Genomic DNA, 13579 nt, shown 5'->3' on the forward strand with positions numbered 1-13579 from the left:
TATAAAATCCAATGTCTGTCTGTCTGTCTGTCTGTCCACTTTTCACGAGAGAACTACTTAACGGATTTAGATCGAGTTTTTTTTCTAGAATTTGCTTGAACATTCCAGTTGATTTTGCAACTTTTCTCATTTCCCTGTGTATCATAGTGCGCTTGCAGTACCAATTTATTTACGCGAATCTGAGAGAGACGCAGTGGGCTGAGGAGAGGTGGGTGGGTGTTCTTTACCTCCGCTTAGCTAGTGAACAAGAGAACTACTTAACGGATTTAGGTCTGGTTTTTTTTCTATAATTTGCTTGAACATTCCATTTGATTTTGCGACTTCTCTTGTCGTGCTAAGTATCATAGTTCACTTGCAGGAGTGATATATTTGCGCTAATCCGAGACACAGGCTGCGGGATGAGGGGAGGCGGAAGCATGACGTCAGGAGAGGGGAGCCGGGCAGGGCACTCCTCACTGTCCTGTTTCACTACTACGTGGGGGAGCCGAGGGGGACGGCTATTATTCCTTAAGATGCAGTACACAAAATAGCAATTGGTAGCATTTGAAAAAACATTTTTTCTTGGTAGTTATTTATTAGAATTCTGTGACCTTTTGTGCTAACAGCTCGACTAAAAAAACACAGAACCTTTAGTCACTGCTGTCAGAAGACGGTGAGGTGCGTCAACCTCAGGTTTTCAATTCAGCTCTAAAGGCAAATGATTTACCTGTCACTACAGTTCTCCGATAAATATATTTCCGTCAATGTTTACATGCCCAGTGTAGGTGAACACCTTCTGTATGTTAAATGCGTTTTCGGGTTGTGTTTGAGTCTTGAATGAAGGGCTAGTATCACAAAAAAAAGGAGGAAGGAAGTAAAGGAGGCAATGAAAAGAATGAAAAATGGAAAAGCAACAGGACCCGATGAAATTCAAAGAGAAGTGTGGAAAAATTTAAGAGGAAGATGGACTAGATGTGTTGTACGATCTAATGCAGAAGATCTATGAACAGGAGAGAATACCAGAAGAGTGGAGGAACCGTGGGATTGTAACCATTGATAAGGAGGAGGACGATATTAGGGATTGTGGAAACTAGAGAGGGATAAAGTTGATGTCACATACAGTGAAAACTTGGGAAAGGGGTATAGAGAGAAGGCTTAGGGAAGAGTTAAAGTCATCTCAACCACATACAGTGCATCCGGAAAGTATTCACAGCACATCACTTTTTCCACATTTTGTTATGTTACAGCCTTATTCCAAAATGGATTAAATTCATTTTTTTCCTCAGAATTCTACACACAACACCCCATAATGACAACGTGAAAAAAGTTTACTTGAGGTTTTTGCAAATTTATTAAAAATAAAACAACTGAGAAAGCACATGTACATAAGTATTCACAGCCTTTGCCATGAAGCTCAAAATTGAGCTCAGGTGCATCCTGTTTCCCCTGATCATCCTTGAGATGTTTCTGCAGCTTCACTGGAGTCCACCTGTGGTAAATTCAGTTTACTGGACATGATTTGGAAAGGCACACACCTGTCTATATAAGGTCTCACAGTTGACAGTTCATGTCAGAGCACAAACCAAGCATGAAGTCAAAGGAATTGTCTGTAGACCTCTGAGACAGGATTGTCTCGAGGCACAAATCTGGGGAAGGTTACAGAACAATTTCTGCTGCTTTGAAGGTCCCAATGAGCACAGTGGCCTGCATCATCCGTAAGTGGAAGAAGTTCGAAACCACCAGGACTCTTCCTAGAGCTGGCCGGCCATCTAAACTGAGCGATCGGGGGAGAAGGGCCTTAGTCAGGGAGGTGACCAAGAACCCGATGGTCACTCTGTCAGAGCTCCAGAGGTCCTCTGTGATGAGAGGAGAACCTTCCAGAAGGACAACCATCTCTGCAGCAATCCACCAATCAGGCCTGTATGGTAGAGTGGCCAGACGGAAGCCACTCCTTAGTAAAAGGCACATGGCAGCCCGTCTGGAGTTTGCCAAAAGGCGCCTGAAGGACTCTCAGACCATGAGAAAGAAAATTCTCTGGTCTGATAAGACAAAGATTGAACTGTTTGGTGTGAATGCCAAGCGTCACATTTGGGGGAAACCAGGCACCGCTCATCACCAGGCCAATACCATCCCTACAGTGAAGCATGGGGGTGGCAGCATCATGCTGTGTGGATGTTTTTCAGCGGCAGGGACTGGGAGACTAGTCAGGATAAAGGGAAAGATGACTGTAGCAATGTACAGAGACATCCTGGATGAAAACCTGCATCAGAGCGCTCTTGACCTCAGACTGGGGCGACGGTTCATCTTTCAGCAGGACAACGACCCTAATTACACAGCCAAGATATCAAAGGAGTGGCTTCAGGACAACTCTGCGAATGTCCTTGAGTGGCCCAGCCAGAGCCCAGACTTGAATCCAATTGAACATCTCTGGAGAGATCTTAAAATGGCTGTGCAGCAACGCTTCCCATCCAACCTGATGGAGCTTGAGAGGTGCTGCAAAGAGGAATGGGCGAAACTGGCCAAGGATTGGTGTGCCAAGCTTGTGGCATCATATTCAACAAGACTTGAGGCTGGAATTGCTGCCAAAGGTGCATCAACAAAGTATTGAGCAAAGGATGTGAATACTTATGGACATGGGATTTCTCAGTTTTTTTATTTTTAATAAATTTGCAAAAACCTCAAGAAAACTTTTTTCATGTTGTCATTATGGGGTGTTGTGTGTAGAATTCTGAGGAAAAAAATGAATTTTGGAATAAGGCTGTAACATAAGAAAATGTGGAAAAGTGATGCGCTGTGAATACTTTCTGGATGCACTGTACAAGTATACAGATAGACGAAATTTTGAAGCTCAGTGTCCACAGTGTAACAAAATGACGTGCAAATAATAAATAAAAAATAGAATTAAAATTTAAATTTAAAGAATAAAATACAAACAAGACAAGACATTGTGCAAAGACAAGACGAAGAAGTAGCAGCAATATTGACGTGTAGTTAGCAATATGAACATTGATACAATGTATGGTATTTGCAATCTAGAAACATATAGTCAATAGATATGTAATTTAATAAATAAATAATAAATAATAGATATAGATAATACAGCAATGATCAGTGTATGATAATAGTTGTTTAAGACATGTGTAAACAATGACAGGTCAGAATGTTTCACAGCAGAAGGATATCAAGAGTGTCAAAATCCTTAAAGGTCAGTAGGAGATTTTCAGTTCTTCTCTACCTGCACACTCATCTTTGCAGGACAGTGGCTCACATGTATAAAAGTTCTGTTTTTAGAGGTGGTTGAGGCCGTGTGGAAGGTCCCAGGGGACATCCTGGTGTTAAGGAGTCTGACAGCTTGCTATCCTGCAGCCTGGCAGATCTGGCTTTGATGCTGCAGTATCTTCTCTTGGATGGCAGAAGTGAGGGGTGTAAGGGGTCCTGCACAATGCTGCAGGCCTTGCGTACACTGCGTTTGTAGAATATGTCCTGTAGTGAAGGGAGAGGCACCCCAATAATGTTCTCTGCTGTCTTCACTATCCTTTGCAGGCGCTTGCGGTCAGATATGTTGCAGTTGCCATACCAGACAGTGATGCAGCTGGTCAGAACACTCTCAATGGTGCCTCTGTAGAACATGGTGAGGATGGAAGGGAGAAGACATGCTCGCTTCAGCTGCCTCAGGAAGTGTAGTCTCTGCTGGGCTTTCTTGATTAGTGATGAGGTGTTATGTGTCCATGTAAGTTCCTCAGTTATGTGCACACCAAGGAACTTGGTACTCCTAACAGTCTCCACATCTAAACCATTGATGCTGAGTGGGATGTGGGCAGGATGTGATTTTCTGAAGTCCACGATTATCTCTTTTGTCTTGTCAACATTGAGAGATAGATTGTTGTCTTCACACCATGCAGACAGCCATTCCACCTCATCTCTGTATGGTGTCTCATACCACCATAGGGGAGGAGCAGTTGGGTTTTATGCCACGGAGAGGAACAACTGATGTAGCCTTTGATAGAGAAGAAATAAGTAAAAACAAAAAGGGTCTTCATGTGGTGTTTACTGATTTGGAGAAGGCTTAGGATAGAGTGTCACGTCAAGAGGTCTGGAGGTGCAGGAGAGAGAAAGGAGGACCACAGACATATGGGATGACTGTATTGGATGAGGATATGTATGAGGGGGTGAGGACTTGGGTTAAAAGCAGTGGTGAGGGAAGAGACAAGACCCCAGTTAGAGAAGATCTGCACCAGGGGTCTTCTTGAAGTCCTTATCTCTTTGATCTGCTTATGGATGTTTTGATATAAAAGACCAATCCCCCCGGTGCAGGCTTTGGATCACAAACATCAACCCCACATAGAAGTGGTAAAAGATGAAGAGGAGGAAGAAGAAGAAGGTTCATTTATGCAATATTTGAATAAAATGCAGGTCTGACATGTTGATATTCTTGTCTACAAAACTATTGCTCTCAGAAAAAAGAAAATGAGTAGCTTTGGACAATTCTGGTGTGGCAGAACGAGGGCACTAACAAGCCCTGAAATGAAATCACAAGATGGATTAGCAGCATGAATTGGCTTCTAATTAAGAAATGAGTTGGTTTAAGACAGTTGAGGCGTCTCTCAGTGTGATTTGCACCTCATTATTGTTTAACTGCTGGTTAAGCAAAAAAGAAACAAAGAGTTCTGAATATTAATAAGGCAGTCAATTAAAAGTAAGACAGATTCAGGAAGTATTCAGACCCCCTCACTTTGTGTAAACTTTAGAGTGTTGTGTGACCGTCACCAACTGTAAGCACTGACAATGCTCACTCACACAAAGGCAGAGCGTACATATACTGTACATGTGGTGAGGTGACGTCCCTCTCCAGCGAGAGGCGCTCAAGGACAATGACACAGACAACTGTGTTGAAAATGTATAAGGTGTTCTAAAAAATACAGAGCGTTCATGAAGTACTGAGACCACTGCCGTGACGATGCGGGTTCTGCTCCATGCTCACATCTTACTTCTGGGAGCTCTCGAACCCGACACCGTCGATAACGTCACCGATGAGCTAGGCAGTGAAGACATCTATGGCAGGCTGTTTTAACATTTAATCTGTTTTATATGATATCAGCAGTTACAATGCTGATTGATATCGTTGCTTTTAAATTTGATATCAACTTGCTGAAATTTGATATCGTTTTTAAAATTTGATATCACGCTTTTAAAATTTGATATCACGCTTTTAAAATTTGATATCAAGCTTTTAAAATTTGATGTCGAGTTTTTAAAATTTGATATCAAGTTTTTAAAATTTGATATCACACTTTTGAAACTTCATTTCATAAAAGAGAACTTAAGTGTTTCCATAGGATGGCAGGTCACTTTAACATTTAATCCATTTGTCTTTTTATGAAATTTGATATCGAGTTTTTGAAATTTGATATCGAGCTTCTGAAATTTGATATCAAATTTCAAAAGCTCGATCAAATTTCAAAAGCTCAATCAAGTTTCAGAAGCTCGATATCAAATTTCATAAAAAGATAAATGGATTAAACGTTAAAGTGTATGGCAGACCGTTTTAACATTTAATCTGTTTTACATGATATCAGCAGTTACAATACCGAGTTTTTAAAATTTGATATCATGCTTTTAAAATTTGATATCACGCTTTTGAAATTTGATATCGCGTTTTTAAAATTTGATATCACACTTTTGAAACTTAATTTCATAAAAGAGAACTTAAGTGCTTCCATAGGATGGCAGGTCACTTTAACATTTAATCCATTTGTCTTTTTATGAAATTTGATATCAAGCTTCTGAAATTTGATCGAGCTTTTGAAATTTGATATCAAATTTCAGAAGCTCGTTATCAAATTTCATAAAAAGACAAATAGATTAAATGTTAAAGTGACCTGCCATCCTATGGAAGCATTTAAGCTCTCTTTTTTGAAATTAAGTTTCAAAAGTGTGATATTAAATTTCTAAAAGTTCGATATCAAATTTCAAAAGCTTGATATCAAATTTTATAAGTCCGATATCAAATTTGAAAATGCTGATATCAAATTTAAAACTAATGATATCAAAGCCTTGCAAACACATATCAAATTAAACGGATTAAATGTTAAAACAGCTTGCCATAGGCATCAACCATGAAGCAAGGGGATGGTGCAAAAAAGTGCGAAGTGCTTTTATTAAAAAAAATCAACCAAATCAAAGTGTTCAAATAAATAGTGCAGTGTCTCTCAAATAAGTCATTAAATAAATAATCCATAAAAACAAGTGAACTGTGGAGGTTTAAAACACACAGGAAGCGGTCTTTCTTTAAAACTAAAGCCAGGTGCCTTCTTCTACTGGCGGCTCCCCTGCTTCTCCCATTCGTCCCCGCAGCAGGGGAGTTGCCCTACCAGCAAATGCAGCTCCTTCTTTTCTGGTCCAGTAGCCCTCAGATCCCCGGCTACAGTACGTTGGGCTCCAGCCAGACCAAGACTTCGGTTCCTTCCCCAGCGGCTGGGGCGCTCACGCTGGGACTCAACATGCCCAAAGCCTCCTCGACTGCTGCTACCTTCTGCGCCAAGTCGTTTCCTCTGCTCCTCTAAACTGCTCAGCTGGAGCGACCGCTTCCAACAGAAACCCTCTGAGAGTTGGCCAAACACTCCTTTGGGGCTCTCCTACCAGCTGCATTCAACTTTCACGAGCCTGCTCTCACTCTCACTAACTTTCTCTGTCCTGCATCCTGCCATCTTCTTCACCCTTAACCTCCCTTAACATTCTTTTCTTTCTCTTCTTTCCTTCCTCCTTTTTTTCCCCATCCGCCACGTGCTTCTATTAAATATTATGGGGACGTGGATCTGGTGTGGCAATTAGCAGCTCCCGACAACAATAACGGATGCGGACGACTCCTCACCTGTGCACTTAAGCAAGGACCGTCCGCATCACGAATCACCCGGGAATCGCTCCGGCCACACTACCACGCCCCGCTCTTTAAGCCGCGACTATGTGGCGACTATCTCTCTATTATTAAAAAAAAATCCATGAAGGGAGACTAGGGAGACGAGACGTGATCTTCTCGGAAGACAATTTGATGTCCCGCGAAAGACACTGTAACGTCACGCGAGACAAGGCAGTGAGACATCATTTAAAACAAGTTCACGGACATCTAACCAAGCAGTTGTTGGAATGCTTTTGGCAGACACGCATCATGTGCTCCCAGCTCTTAAAATGACGACAAGCAACAATCAAAACACGCAGCTCGCCAGCAGCTGATCCGACGGCATCTCCTTAGCGTGTGTTCAGCTGCTCCCCGTTCACAACATGAGCAGCGTTATACGTCCTGCGAGAAAGAGATGTAACCACACCTGGGGTCGAAAATAAAGGACAAGTATTGCTTTTACAACGTCACGCGAGACCAGGCAGTGAGACAACATTTATAACAAGTCCACGGACATCTAACCAAGCAGTTGTTGGATTGCTGTTGGCAGACATGCTTCATGTGCTCCCAGCTCTTAAAACAACGACAAGCGACAAGCAAAGCACGCAGCTCGCCAGCAGCAGAAAGCCAGCAGATGATCCGACTGCATCTCCTTAGCATGCGTTCAGCCGCACCCCCCTTTCACAACGCGAGCGGCAGAGACATGAAGTGGCAAAAGGAGAGCTGCTGTACAGGCAGCGAGACAAGTGGAACAGGAAGCTCGCCAGCAGCAGCAGGAAGCCAGCAGATGATCCGACGGCATCTCCTTAGCGTGTGTTCAGCTGCTCCCCCTTCACAACACGAGCAGCATTATACGTCCTGCGAGAAAGAGATGTAACCACACCTGGGGTCAAAAATAAAGGACAAGTATTGCTTTTACAACGTCACGCGAGACAAGGCAGTGAGACATCATTTAAAACAAGTCCACGGACATCTAACCAAGCAGTTGTTGGATTGCTGTTGGCAGACATGCTTCATGTGCCCCCAGCTCTTAAAACAACGACAAGCGACAAGCAAAGCACGCAGCTCGCCAGCAGCAGAAAGCCAGCAGATGATCCGACTGCATCTCCTTAGCATGCATTCAGCCACACCCCCCCCCCCCCCCCCCCCCCCCCCCTTCACAACACAAGCGGCAGAGACACGAAGTGGCAAAAGGAGAGCTGCTGTACAGGCAGCAAGACAAGTGGAACAGGAAGCTCGCCAGCAGCAGCAGGAAGCCAGCAGATGATCCGACGGCATCTCCTTAGCGTGTGTTCAGCTGCTCCCCCTTCACAACACGAGCAGCGTTATACGTCCTGCGAGAAAGAGATGTAACCACACCTGGGGTCAAAAATAAAGGACAAGTATTGCTTTTACAACGTCACGCGAGACAAGGCAGTGAGACATCATTTAAAACAAGTCCACGGACATCTAACCAAGCAGTTGTTGGATTGCTGTTGGCAGACATGCTTCATGTGCTCCCAGCTCTTAAAACAACGACAAGCAAAACACGAAGCTCGCCAGCAGCAGATGATCGGACGGCATCTCCTTAGCGTGTGTTCAACTGCTCCCCCTTCACAACACGAGCAGCGATATACGTCCTGCAAGAAAGAGATGTAACCACGCCTGGGGCCGATAATAAAGGACAAGTATTGTTTTTACAAAACTTTTAAAGTAAAAATGAAAATAATGGATATGTAACAATTCCCATGAAAATAACTGTAGCAGCCCTTGGTTTGAAAAGAATCAACACGCAGAGAGTCTCAGACTGGTGCGTTTATCTTTATTTATGTCTCAAATTGTGGCTCTTTATTGTAGTCGTTATATCGTCACGAGCACCGTGAAAACTATATACAAAAATATAAACGTACATTCTACAAAGTAACAGAATAAATGAACAAATGAAACAACATACAATTAATTGCGCACCTTGCTCCACTTACCAAGGGGTGCAACAAATCTAAAGGTCTAAAGGTTTCAGAGATAGCATTAGTCCTCACTGTTTCTTCACAATGCCGGTATTTTACGTTGTTACGCTCCCTACATGCAGAATGATTTTGCAGTCATTTACAACTAACAATGTCTTTAAATTGTATATCCGGTAAACCAAACCCGGGGGTGGGCGAGCGAAGCCAGTAGGGGGCAGAGCCCCCTTAGTTTATTTAAAAAGTGGCTTTTTTTGACTTGAGCTGTGGACCCGCTACACCACAACTGCACTTTCCCTACACTTTATTTTATTGTAGATTTAATTTTAAATGGAGACATTTGACATTTTTGCCCATCGATCTACACCATCATGACAAAGTGGCAACCTGTTTTCAGAAAGGTTTGCAAATTTATCAAAAATCAAAAACTAAATTCTCTCATTTATATAAATGTTCAGTACTTTGTAGAAGCCCCTTTGGAAGCAATCCCATCTTTGAGGCTTCTTGCGTAAGTCTCTGCAAGCTTTTCACATCTAGATTTGGGCAGGTTATGACATTCTTCCTAGCAGATCCTCTCAAGCTCCCTTAGACTGGATGGGAAGCATCTGTGAACTGCCATCTTCAGGTCTCTTCACAGGATCTTCTATGGAGTTTAAGACTGGGCTTTGGATGGGCCATTCAAGGACACTCAGAGACTTGTCCCAAAGTCACTCCAGCGTCATCTTGGGTGATATGCCGCAGGTCAGTGTCATGCTGAAAGATGAACTGTCATTCCAGTCTGAGGTGACTTTGAGGACCTCTCACTAGTTGGCTGCATTCATCCTTCCCACAATTCTGATCAGTCTACCTGTCCAGGCCACTAAGACATACCCCCGTAGCATGATGCTGCCACCAACATTCTTCACCTTAGGCATAGTTTTAGGCAGGTGACGAGTGATGTTTTGTCTTTACCAGACATAGTGCTTGCAGTTCTGCCCAAAGAGTTCAAAACTGGTCTCAACAGACCACAGAATCTCTTTTCCTCCATTACCAATGGCCTTCTTTTCCTGGTTACTCAGTTTGGCCAGATGACCAACTCTAGGAAGAGTCCTAGTGGTTCCAAACTTCTTCCATTTCATAATTATTGAGGCCTCTGTGCTAGAAAGTACAAACAAATGGGTAGATCTCCTCGCCCTGATCTTAGTCTCATCACAATTTGATCACTGAGATCTACAGAGGGTTCTTTGGACTTCATGGCTTGGTTTTTGTCTTGACATGCACTGTGAATTGTGGGACCTTCTCTGCAAACAAAATGATGTCTAAGCAAATCAATCTGCCACAGTTGGACTCCAGTCAAGTTCTAGAAGCAAGCAGGAGGCACCTGAGCACAAGGTGGAGTGCTGCAGCAAAGGGTCAGAATACTTCTATGAAGGAGACATTTCAGTTTTTGATTTTTAATAAATTTACAGAACTTTTGAAAAACATGACTTCACTTTGTAATATTATGAGTCATTATCTATTATATAGTGCCTTTCATATCTATCTATCTATCTAGATATCTATCCATACATTTTCCAACCCACTGAATCCGAACACAGGGTCACGGGGACTGCTGGAGCCAATCCCAGCCAACACAGGGCTCAAGGCAGGAACCAATCCCAGGCAGGATGCCAACCCACCTCAGGACACACACAAACACACCCACACACCAAGCACACACTAGAGCCAATTTAGAATCGCCAATCCACCTAATCTGCATGTCTTTGGACTGTTGGAGGAAACCGGAGCGCCCGGAGGAAACCCACATAGACACGGGGAGAACATGCAAACTCCACGCAGGGAGGACCTGGGAGGTGAACCCAGGTCTCCTAACTGCGAGGCAGCAGCGCTACCACTGTGCCACCATGCCGCCCATCTATCTATCTATCTATCTATCTATCTATCTATCTATCTATCTATCTATTATATAGTGCCTTTCATATCTATCTATCTATCTATTATATAGTGCCTTTCATATCTATGTATCTATCTATCATATAGTGCCTTTCACATCTATCTATCTATCTATCTATCATATAGTGCCTTTCACATCTATCTATCTATTTATCTATCTAAACCAGCGTTTCACCAACTTTGAACCTGGGTCCTGTGGACCCCCTGTGGCAGGTTTTGTGCCACCTGTCTTTTCTTTTTATTGGGGTCCTAGTCTAATTAAATCAGCTGTTATTTCCCTATTTCTATGTTTTGTGTTCGTGTAGAAATTACAAAACGTAGTTGGCTTGCTAATTTCTAATTAGATGTTACAGGCGGATAATTTCGTTGTTTGTTTGTTTTTTTATAATTCTCATCGTCATCACGATTGTCATTTTGCTATTCCATATTCCTGGTTATTTAGTCCATTATTTCGTAATGAGCCTGCTAAACTGACCTGACGATGAAGAACCTGCAGCTTTTTTTTTCTCATTCTGTGTCGTTTGCCCGGGTGTCTCGTTGTTAATTTCCATTTTTAGGATACAATGAAGGGAGCAAACAACACCAGGTAAAAATAAAGGCAAATTAACAAGAAAACGACAAAACACAGTCGAGCATTTGATGCCAAAGCAAATATATAAGTATTACTAAATATCTCATAAATGTAAAAGGCACACTATCGTTCTTTTCAGAACGCAGCATAAGAAAAGAGAAACAAGAGCGGCTAATTAGATGAGATCAATTCGAGGTAAAATGACGAAGCTGATTATCAAACTGGTTGGAACAAAAACCTGCAGCCACGTGGAGTCCCCGGGACTGAGACTGAGCAGCGCGGACCTGAACGCTCTTTAGTTCTGCATGTACTGTTGACAGTGCGCCCCCTTGTGGCTAAGAGCTGTACAACCAAAGGTTTCATTTCAGTTCCCATTACTGAGTCACTTGAGCTACTTGTTTTCAAGATATAACAATTTTGAAAAGAAGTGTATTGTGCCCATAAAGCACCATATAAGATAGATAGATAGATAGATAGATAGATAGATAGATAGATAGATAGATAGATAGATAGATAGATAGATAGATAGATAGATAGATAGATAGATAGATAGATAGAAAAGTCTTTAGACAGTCAGGGAAGACCTCCTATCTATCTACATTTCACTTCATCAAGTACACTATCAAGGTGACACAGATCTGCCACTCACTGGGTGTTTTTGTATTTCACACCATTCTCAGTACACTCTACAGATGCGAAGTCTGAGAAATACTCAAACCAGCCCATCTGAAATCAACCATCTTGCCACAGTCAATTTTACTGGGGTCACATTTTCTGATACTTGACGTGAACATGAACTGATACTTGTATGGATGAGCAGGTGCACAGGTGTTGTATCCGAGTGTATTTTTCAAAAATGGTGAGGGTGTGTGCCAGGTGGCTCCCTTCTCTGACCTTTCACATTCCTAAATGATGTTACAAAAATAAAAAAAACCCTCCTTAGTCATGTTTAGAAATGGCTAACCTTCTTTCACAAATTCCCATCTTTTACTGTGCATCTTCTCAGTCCCACAGGCTGGCTGAAAATTGAAAAGGTGGACTCATGTGGTCACTTCATCAGACTGCTGAACTCCTCTCCTGATCGCAACTTGGACTTGAGTGGATACTTCATCCAGCAAACCATCGGGCGTCACCCGGTGTCACTGTACCGCTTTCCCAGGCGCAGCTGGCTGCCAGCAAGACAGCACATCACAGTAGGTGACCTCTGTGTGTTTGAAAGGAAGGCTTTAGAAGTAGGATGTTGTACTGTGTTAGTCATTATGAATGTAGTAAGAAGTGAAGTAAAATGACAACACCTTTTATTGGCTAAAAAGATTACAACATGCAAGCATTCGAGGTAACTCAGGCCCCTTCTTCAGGCCAAATGGAATCATACATGTCATACGTACATTACACTACGTGAAATGATGATTACATTACATCTTACCTGAAGTAGGGGCCTGAGTTGTTTCAAAAGCTTGCATATCATAATATTTCCTTCTATAATATAATATAATATAATATAATATAATATAATATCCATCCATCCATCCACTATCCAACCTGCTATATCCTAACTACAGGGTCACAGGGGTCTGCTGGAGCCAACACAGGGCATAAGGCAGGAAACAAACCCCGGGCAGGGCGCCAGCCCACCGCAGTATAATATAATATCATATAATATAATATAATATAATATAATATAATATAATATAATATAATATCTATATATATAATTCACTAAGCAGCTGACCATGGCACGCAAGACAGAGACCATGGGACACGCATGACAGAGCCACGCCCGCCAACTCACAGAGCCCCGCCCACCAACTTTAAGACCATGGGATACGCACAACAGAGCCCCGCCCGCCAACTCTAACCCTCCTCCCACGTCATGGATACACACGACCGCATCCACCCTCACAAACTGTTTTACACGCTGCATACAGCGATTCCCATCTGCAACAAACATGCTTCTTCTTAGATGGTCCTGCAGGAACAGGGAAAATCTTTGTCTACAAAAACCTGATTCATACCATCTAAGAGCATAGTGTTTTTTTTTGGCTTGCCCGCCTGACTGTTACCAGCATTCACCGCAATGTACTGGAGTGTAAGACTATCGCAGCTCCTACCTCACAAACTGTCCTTATTCCCCGGATATCCCTGACCCCATCAGATTCACATTTGCCTTTTAATTTTACACACAGACAATTTCCTGTTAGATTGGCCTTTGCAATGACAATTAATAAGGCACAGGGACAAACTTTCAAAAAGATACAG

General features: G+C 42.6%; 1 protein-coding gene across 1 annotated transcript in view; it reads left to right on the forward strand.

Annotated features, from left to right (window-relative positions):
- Positions 1 to 13579, forward strand: part of LOC127526802 (lamin tail domain-containing protein 1-like) — a 114739-nt gene that overhangs the window by 38021 nt on the left and 63139 nt on the right. Inside the window, exon 2 of the mRNA XM_051923626.1 lies at positions 12327 to 12513. Coding sequence (XP_051779586.1) covers positions 12327 to 12513 — 187 coding nt within the window. The remainder of the gene's footprint in view (positions 1 to 12326; positions 12514 to 13579) is intronic.

Source organism: Erpetoichthys calabaricus, chromosome 2 (assembly GCF_900747795.2).
Source record: "Erpetoichthys calabaricus chromosome 2, fErpCal1.3, whole genome shotgun sequence".
NCBI lineage: Eukaryota > Metazoa > Chordata > Cladistia > Polypteriformes > Polypteridae > Erpetoichthys > Erpetoichthys calabaricus.